Source organism: Psammomys obesus, unplaced genomic scaffold (genome assembly GCF_907164565.1).
Source record: "Psammomys obesus unplaced genomic scaffold, mPsaObe1.curated_primary_1811, whole genome shotgun sequence".
In the NCBI taxonomy this organism is placed as follows: Eukaryota; Metazoa; Chordata; class Mammalia; order Rodentia; family Muridae; genus Psammomys; species Psammomys obesus.
In genome coordinates, this window is record NW_026590767.1 from 11,182,161 (window position 1) to 11,191,831 (window position 9,671).

Consider the following 9,671-nt stretch of genomic DNA (forward strand, 5'->3'; position numbering starts at 1 on the left):
TTAGGAAATATTAAGTTATACAAAGTGGAATTTAGCTAAAGGAGCGCCGCCTCCAACATGATTAGAAGACAGTGATATACTGACCAGGCCTGTTAGAAACTGCAGGAAAGAACATTTTGTGCCTTAACTGGTTTAGGGTTGCTAAGAGAGTTTCTGCTAATGTTTGTTCACCAAATAGGACCTCCAATTAGGATCTTTTTTTTTTTAATGGACTAGTCCCATCCCCATCCCATTCTGACTAGTCCCATTCCCATCTAAGAACATGCTTCTAATGATCAGCTCAAGGGAGCAAACTAGGGTCACAACCACCATTAAGTCCTTGTCTGTCATTAAGTGCCCTGAGCTTTTATCATGAAGAGTATAATTTTGCCAGATGGCCAAGGTGGACTAGGTAACAGTTGGATAATAACAACACAAGCTTACTTAAGAAATAATTCTGGCAATATCTCTGCTGTGTATATCTCCTGTTTGCCCATCCAGACTTAAAGTCTCCTATTTGTTTACCAGGAATCATCATTAATCCTCTAGGAATCTCCTTTAACCCTCCCCCAAAGGTCACCCACCTCAGCAAGAGCACCTATTTCCCAGGCAGTCAATCTAGATAGCCTATATCAGCTCAGATCTCCTCCCTGCTGACTGTCCTATAAAATCTGTCCACTTTTCTGCCATTTTGTTCTTCTTTCTCCCTTGTCCCTGCCCACAGATAGTCTTGGCAATTTTATCTCCAATAAACCCTTTTTTTTTGTACCCATAAAGTAGTCTAGTTTGGTAGTTTGTATGCACCATCGCTTATGATCTCTAAAGCTGGAATTCAACAATAACAGATATAACAAAAGCCTACATATTCATGGAAACTGAACAACTTCCTACTCAGTGACTACTGGGCAGGGAAGAAATCAAGAAAGAAATTAAAGACTTCCTAAAATTCAATAAAAATGAAGACACAACATACCCAAACTTATGTGACATAATGATAAGAGTGCTAAGAGAAAACTTCATAGTACTAAGTGCCTTCATAAAAAAAATTAGAGAAATAGTAGCAACTTAACAACTCCCCTGAAAGCTCTAGATTAAAAAAAAAAAAAAAAAAAAAAAGCGCAGACATACCCAAGCGGAGTAAATGGCAGGAAATAATCAGACTCAGGACTGAAATCACTAAGTTAGAAACAAAGAGAACCATTCAAAGAATCAACAAAACCAAGAATGTGCTTCAAGAAAGTTAAAAAGATACATAAACACTTATCCAAACTACTAAAAGGCAGAGAGGTAACATCCAAATCAACAAAATCAGAAACTAACAGGGGGAAACAACAACAGACACTGGGGAAATCCAGAGACCCATTAGGTCTTACTTAAAAAGCCCGCACTCCAGAAAATTGGAAAATCTAAATGAAATAGAATTTTTTCTTGACAGATTTCATTTACCAAAGTTAAATCAAGATCAGGTAAAACAGACAGATAGTCCTGTAACCCCAAAGGAAATAGAAGCAGTCATTAAAAGTCTCCTATCCAAAAAAACAAACAAACAAGCAAACAAAAAACAAAAACAAAAAAACCCCCTAGGGCCAGATGGTTTCAGAGCAGAATTCTACCAGACTTTAAAATGTTAATACTAATTCTCTTCAAATGATTTCACAGACTCAACAAAGATAATTTCAGACCAATTTTTCTTTTGAACATTGATGCAAAAACAGTCAACAAAATACTCACAAATCAAATCCAAGAATACATCAAAAATATCATCCACTATGATCAAGTAGGATTCACCCAGGCATGCAGGGGTGCTTCAATATAGGAAAATACATCAGCATAATTCACCATATAAATAAGCTGAAAGAAGAAACCACATGATCATTTCATCAGATGCTGAAAAAGCATTCAACAAAATCCAACACCCCTCTTGTTAAAAGTCTTGGAATGATCAGGGATACAAGGTGCATACCTAAAAACAATAAAGGCAATCTACCACAAGCCTCAGACAACATCAAACTAAATGAAGAGAAACTTAAAGCAATCCTACTGAAATCAGGAACAAGACAAGACGGCCCACTCTCTGTATCTCTTCAATATAGTACTTGAAGTTATAGCCAGAGCAAGTAAACAACTAAAGGAGATTAAGGGGATACAAATTGGAAAGGAAGAAGTCAAAGTATCACTATTCACAGATGATATGATGTATACATAATTGACACCAAAAGTTCTACCAGCAAACTTCTACAGCTGATAAACACATTATGCAAAGTGGCTGGATACAAAACTAAGTAAAAAAAAAAAATCCATTGCCCTCTTGTGTATAAGCAATAAATAGGCTGAGAAAGAAATTAGAGAAACTACATCCTTCACCATAGCCACAAATAATGTAAAGTTATTTTAACTGAGCAAGTCAAACAGCTATATGACAAGAACTTCAAGTCTTTGAAGAAAGGAACTGAAGAAAATATCAGAAGTTGGAAAGATATCCCACACTAATGGATTGGTAGGATTAACATAGTAAAAATAGCTATCTTCCCAAAAGCAATCTATAGATTCAAGTCAATTCCCATCAAAATACCAACACAATTCTTTACAGACCTTAAAAGAACAGTTCTAAATTTTATATGGAATAACAACAACAACTACAGAATAGATAAACTAATCCTGTACAATAAAAGAACTTCGGAAGGTATCTCTATCCCTGACTTCGAGCTCTACTACAGAGCAATAGTAAGAAAAACTGCATGGTATTGGTATAGAACTAGACTAGTTGATCAATGGAATTTAATAAAAAACTTAGAAACACACCCACATACCTACAGACACTTAATTTTTGACAAAAGAGCCAAAACCGTACAATGGACTTAGGTTCTCTACACAGATGTAGCCAATGGGAAGTTCAGGCTCCTGTGGGTCTTCCAGTAAGGAGAGCTGGGGGCTGTCTCTGACATGGACCCTGTTGCCTGCTGTTTGATCACATCACCCTGGTGGCATTGCCTCACCAGGCCAGGGGAAGATGTGCTCAATCCTGATGATACTTGATGTACTGCGGTGGGTTGGTGGGGGGGGGCTCCCCTTTTCTGAGGAGTAGGGAAGGGGGATAAAAGGAGGAGGGGGAGGGGCTATGAGGAGAGGAGGGAGGAGGCTATGATCAAGATGTAAAATGAATAAATAAATTAAAATTACATGTTGTTGGTTATTAATATTAATTATTGATTTATCTTTTAGTCAAACAGTGGTTATTCCTAAGCCAGCTGTATACCCACACCACCACACAGAGACTAGGATTTATTTAATTAACCTAGAGCACAGTGCTGGGCAATAGTTACTCCTTCCTAACCTCCAACCCTGCAGTTTCTTCCCATTCAGATTTCCCACATCATACTTGCTTTTAGTCATATCTTAGGTCCAGTTCATCTCTCCTTGTGGTTCCAAGTCCTCTCCTGCCACTCTCTCCTCTCCAACTTCTTCCACTCACTTCTTTCTTTTTCCCTCCAGATTAGGGTGTTCTACCCTATTCTCTCCATTGCTCAGCACTGGCTGGTTTTATTGATAATTCAGAGAACAAATGGTGACATGTTTACACAAACTTGAGACAGGTGATGCTTATAATTGAAACCAGATAGTGGGGTAGAGAAATCAGCATGTGAGTGAATAAGGGTAAATTGTATACATTCTACAAGAACATTATACCAATATTTCACCCTTTAAGTCCAATAAAAGGCTCCTTTTCTTTCAAAACAATAATAATTACAAAAGTTATGAAAACCATTAGGTAAAATTTACATGTGCAATGTCTAGTCCATGTGTATTTGGCAACTTAGGAGAAAGTATCTGATTATCCTATCTGGACAAGTTTAGAGTTCTATACCTAAATAAACTTTTATTGTTATTGGTATTACCTATATGAAAGCATTTTCTTTTCTTTTTTTTTGACAGCAACATACATTTATATGTACATATATACACAATGTATAAATGAAATTGTATATAAGCATACAAATTTTCTAGACAAATAAATTATGAGCAATACAATAAAAAGTAAGCTTAATTTAGTATAGTGGTTTGTTTTGTTTTAAATAACTAAAACAGATTTATACTTTAGCAAATTTTGGTCATTTGAACACAAACTATTCTGATTGGTGCATATTTTTTTATACAGCAATTCGACACACCCTGAGTTTCACTTCTCAATCTATGCTTAAATACATATCACACTAAGGAAATAAAGATGTTTACAATAAAGAGCATTCGTTGCATCTTGGTGTCTGAAATGACATGCTTCACTGAAATTCCTTTGAACAGTTCAGTTAGTTTATGTCATGATAGAAGGCCCTTTATCTAATTTGATCTACATGAATCTGGTGAGATAACACCTTTGCACAGATATCCAAGGATGAGGTGAAATCAGGACTTGAAAATGCTTTGCACAGGAGTAGTCTCTCCTGTGTTTCACTGCACTCTACAGCTTCTGTAACATCACCTGAAATTTGCAGGCAGGCATTGAAGATACTTTAACAATACTTTTTATTCTCAAGTTTGACAAGCCACCTCTGATTAAGCCACATGTAAATGCTAGATACTTTGATGCATGTTCTAAATACTGTTTTCCTGCAGACAGCTGAGTAAGTAGTTGAAATTTGTTATCCTGAAGTACGTATATGCCCTGATGGTTTGTCCTTAGATTGTCAATTTGTTTCTTGAATAGTCCAAAAATCTTTACATATGAACTTCATGATGTCTAATTCGTCTTTGAACCTTGCAGTATCTTTTGTAAACCTTTCTATCAATCCTTGTTCCACTCGAAAGCCCATGTTTTCCAGCTTAGTAATACATGGTCCATTTTCCACTTCCCCTTGTTCAGCGGACTTGTGTGCTCCTGACACCATCTCGTTATGGAGAAGCAAAAACAACGACTCGGCTCCAATTAGTGCGGCTCCCATTAGCCTGCGCTGGGGGCCGGTGGCCCGCGCCGTAGCCGGTGCGCAGGGGCCTACCCCGGTGCCGGTGCCGGTGCCGAGGCATCGGAAGACTGCTGTGGACTGCGCCCCTCCTTGGGGCAGCAGCCACTGGGCCCACAAGACCCTATGACAGCTCCACACTCTACCGAGACTCTCGAAAACATTTTCTTAAATTTTAAACAACTTAAGCTTAAGTGTGGAACTAAAACTATTTGGTCTTCAACCCCACCAGAATCTTAAAAAGGAAAAAAACCAGTTATTTGAGTAAATTGGAAGTGCATGTTAGCAGCTTCCAAAAAAATAAAAAATTGACAGACACAGTTTGCTGTCTGAACAGTCACCCCAAACTCTCTATAATGTCAGCTTCAGCCTTCTGGCTCAGTATATTTGACAGACATATATATGAAGCTATATAGGACTATTTAGGACTTGCTTACCGTGTCTTGGCAGAGTTAGACAGTTGACTTGTCCTGCATTTAAGCTTGCCTATTTTTGGCAGAATTCTGTCTGCCATGAAGCGAGGGTATTTTCCTTACCTAGGTGGCTGGCTTGCCACATTTGAGGCCATCTCCATATTGAGGTTCTTTGATGCTCATTATCTTCTTTGAGGTAGGCTGGGTGCCTTCAGGAGATGACCTGTCTCATTGTCAAAGAGTCTTAAAATAATGAAATCATTTTTAAATGCCACATTCTGTAGGTCTCTGAGGTTTTTGAAGATTTACTTATCTTTGTATCATCATATCTATCTGAATGTATACTCCTGTGATAAATTAGACTAGCGTCTGGTATGACTATAAGTTAACTAACAATTAACTTGCATTACCTAATATCCTAACCTTATTTTCTCTCTGAATAACATCATTAACAACTTACAACCATCTCCCAATGACAATAAACATTCATAACCCCAGAAAGCAACCAAAAACTTATCCAACTGCCTTTAAAGGAAATTGGATGTCTTTCTCATGAATTTGTTCGAGATGATTTTTTTTAGACAGGCAGAAATCCTGTTGGGGGTTCAGAGGAAATTAGGAAAAATGGTTAATTAAGCAAGCATTAACATTTGTGGTCCAGTCTTTGAATGTTGAGAAATTTCAGGCTTAATAGAAGTCCTGTTTGGAACAGTCTAAAATGCTGGACCAATTGAGATTAGTAGCTATCTTCAAAGCTCTCTTGGGAGCAGGCTTTGATTACTCGTTAGTTTTATAACTCAATATTGTCCCTTTATTGATTAGAAATATCACATGTAGTTGACGCTTATATCTTAATGTACTGGAGGAATTGCTCAAAAATTGAGTCATGCTGAAATTGTTGCATTTTTTGCTCTGTTAAGTGGGTGATCATTTGGCTTGTGAAGTTTCGATTATTTTTAGCACCTTTGGTTTTCTGTTTTAGTATATATGATGCCAAAGTGAGCACTCCTTTGGTTTTTTGTAATGACTGATTCTGATGGTTACTTTCTGCACTGTTCTGTGAATGTGGGTCTTTTGGCTATTCAGGGAAGCCAAGCAGCTGCCAAGAGCTTATGTACCTTGTCATCTATGTCCAGTGCTAAGGAACATAGTGGAGCTAGAGACCCGTTTACTGGTGCTGACTTCCACCTCTACAGGCTTCACACACTCTCCTCATGGGACAATGCGAAAACTGCAGAGAAAAGCTGCACCCACCCAGGGCTGACCTCAGCTGTGATGTACCTCATTGACTGTATACTCCCCATGTAATACAATACAATGAAAGCGGCCTATGCTCTCTCCCCAAACACTGACGAACCAATCCGTGTTGGTTTATTGGTTAGGACCATGTCACACAAAGGTGATGTAGTGAGGTGAAGTCAACCCATTGACTTTGCTGAGGAATAGTTCGCTAACATGAAACACATCTTCCTACAGGGATCAAGTGTACATGGCTCTCAGCCAAGCTGTCTTGAGGTGGAAATCACCATAGAGGTCAGGGTCCTAGAGCTATGAGTATGGCCTCTGGCAGCTGCTTTCTCTATGCCTTAGGGTCCTCCTGATGCCTCAGCTTGGGGACTGTGGCCCACAGGGATTCCTGTTTACTTCAAAGTGGGTAATTGCTCTCTGAGGGCCACTCCCAATCAACAATGTCAGTGTCCACCCCAAGGGGGCAGACCCACTTTAAGGTCAACAGCAAACCAAAGAGACACAGGGCTCTAAGCGTGTGTAACATTGTGCCCACACTGCTTGTTCTCCATGACATGTAGACATCTTGGGTTCAGAGTGACAGTCAGGGACACCTTCTCCTTCCACGTGAGTTTCTCCTTCCAGTGCTTCCTCCTTCCTTTTGGTCATCTATCTTCTCCTTCTCTTTATTTTTCCTTTTCTCGTGTGTGTGTGTGTGTGTGTGTGTGTGTGTGTGTGTGTGTGTGGTGATGATGATGATGATGATGATGATGATGATTTTCAAAAAGGTTTGGGTTTTGCCCTGAGCCATTTTAGTATATATATTAGCACTTCAATACCAGAATCACTTTGCTTCATAGTTTCAGCCTGAAGCTTTAAGTGTTTGGCCTTCATAGTCTGCTTTGTGATCTACCTGGGCCATTGAGCCCTTTGGAACAGAAATCTTGCCCTGCCGCCTGGCTCTGCGGCAGATCTGGATCTCTGAGAGAGCCATGGTGGAATCCTCTGAATCTCATGCAGATCTCAGGGCTCAGGGCCACCTGTGGCCAAAAGATCTATAGGCAGACAGGTACTGGGTCTGATATGCAGACAGAGGGAGTCTGGCAGTTCAGATGGAAAGCCCTACATGCCATATGATGCCATTGGGTACCTGCAGGGAATGCTAACAGACCAACTTTTTTTTTTTCTGGGACAAGTATTGGTCCCAGATATTCTATGGTAGCTTGGCTCTTCAGTGGCTGAAGTTGAGGGGCTATCAGTAGCTCAGGCCCTGCTCTCAAGCTCAGCATTCATGGGGAGCAGGGTGGGGGAGGAGATAGGCTTCCTTGCTGAGGATGTATTCTGGTGTGAGTTCTCTTTTTCATGTAGCCAACAGTCCACTCATGAGATCTCCAGGATGGGTCTGGGCCTCTCAGTCCCATGGAGACACTAGAGAGGAGCAGAGCTTTTCACTCAGGCTGGTCAGTCCACATGCTTCTTGTCCCGAGAGGCCCAAATGCTAAGAGGCCTGTGTAATTAGAGGTAGATACATGTTTGAGGTATAGGAGAACAGGCTTGAAGCTGGGAGGGAGTGATGGTCTAGAAATGTGGAGCCTGACTTGAATCTGTGCCCATGCCTTTCATGCTGTGTTTCACAGCCTGGCAGAGCCTGGCACTTTCTCTGGCAGGCACCAATCTCTACCAGGCCAGGAAAGTGATCCCTGTCTACTCACCAGGTTCACCATCCATCATGGAGTGATTTAGGGTGGCCATGGAGAAATAGGCAGTTATGTTCACAAAAGAGTTATGTCCATTTCATTCCACAACAGCCAGGGCCATCTGAACCAGCTGCATGCCATGCTGTAAGTGCTCCGTGCTTTTCTCCCCTCCACACTCCCAAGCATGCTTCCCTAGAGCTGTTTTTCAGCCTGCCTCCAAGAAATCTGGACTGCCACTTGATAAGATTGGTCCTATGTAGGTTCAAAAGATCTGTGCTGGGGAACAGACTGGCCCTTGGCAGACCTTAGCAGGCTGGCATACATGCTTACAGGAGCTCCTGGTCACATGGCATCACAGCACGTGATCAGTGTCAGAGCAAACAGGCTACAGAGCAATACTTCCCACCACAGGGAAGCTTCCCTTCTGTTTTGGGTGTACTGTGTGCAGAGTGTAGCATCTTTGCTCAGACTATGTCACTGTACTGAGACTGATGTCATCATTTCTCCAGCAACAGCACTTATGACAAGTGCTCCTCACCACAGCTGGCTGGAGCCTATGTGTGAAGATGCCTGCCCTGCACCTCCTGTCTCCTTGACCACACCCACCCCTGTCACAGTAACTCCCACGGTTTCACTCTCAAGTGGCAATGAACAACTACACGACTGTGGTAGAATTTGTCCTGCAGGGACTCTCTGGGGACCCTGAGCTCCAGACTCTGTTCTTGTTCTTTTTCTTCCTTCTTTACATCCTGGCTCTCGTAGGAAACACCATCATCATCATGGCCATCAGCCTGAACCCAAGTCTCCACACCCCCATGTACTTCTTCCTTGCAAACTTGGCCCTATTGGACATCTTCTGCACATCCACTGTTCTTCCCAAGCTGCTGGAGGGCCTGGTGGGCAAGGGCAGCCGTATCTCTTACAAGGGATGCATGACCCAGCTCTTCTTTCTGACCTGGTTTCTGGGGGCTGAGCTGCTCCTGCTCACTGCCATGGCCTATGACCGCTATGTGGCCATCTGCCACCCCCTGCGCTACAGCCTGCTGATGAACTGGCCTGTCTGTGTCTTGCTCGCAGGCTGTGTGTGGATGTTTGGCTCAATCAGCGGATGTGTAAACACTGGCCTGACAGCACAGCTCAATTTCTGTGGGCCCAACCAAATTCATCACTTTTTGTGTGAAGTCCCACCACTGCTGCTTCTCTCTTGTAGCCCAACCACCCTGAACAACATCATGATTGTCATCGCAGATGTTTATTTTGGTGTGATCAACTTCCTGTTGACCTTGATCTCCTATGGCTTCATTATTGCCAGCATCCTGCGCATCCGCTCAGCTGAGGGCAAGAAGCGTGCCTTCTCCACCTGCTCTGCCCACCTGGTGGTGGTTACACTGTACTACTCC

At 41.7% G+C, this 9,671-nt stretch overlaps 1 protein-coding gene and 1 pseudogene across 1 annotated transcript; one reads left to right on the top strand and one right to left on the bottom strand.

Moving 5' to 3' along the window:
* Window positions 1–4,349: 4,349 nt before the first annotated feature.
* On the bottom strand, window positions 4,350–8,302 carry LOC129678162 (trafficking protein particle complex subunit 6B-like; annotated as a pseudogene).
* Window positions 8,303–8,918: 616 nt separating this feature from the next.
* Window positions 8,919–9,671, top strand: LOC129678163 (olfactory receptor 13A1-like; the record flags this gene model as incomplete). The annotated part of the gene is made up of 1 exon (XM_055608858.1): window positions 8,919–9,671. A coding segment is annotated over exon 1 (753 nt), but the record flags the coding sequence as incomplete, so codon positions are not given.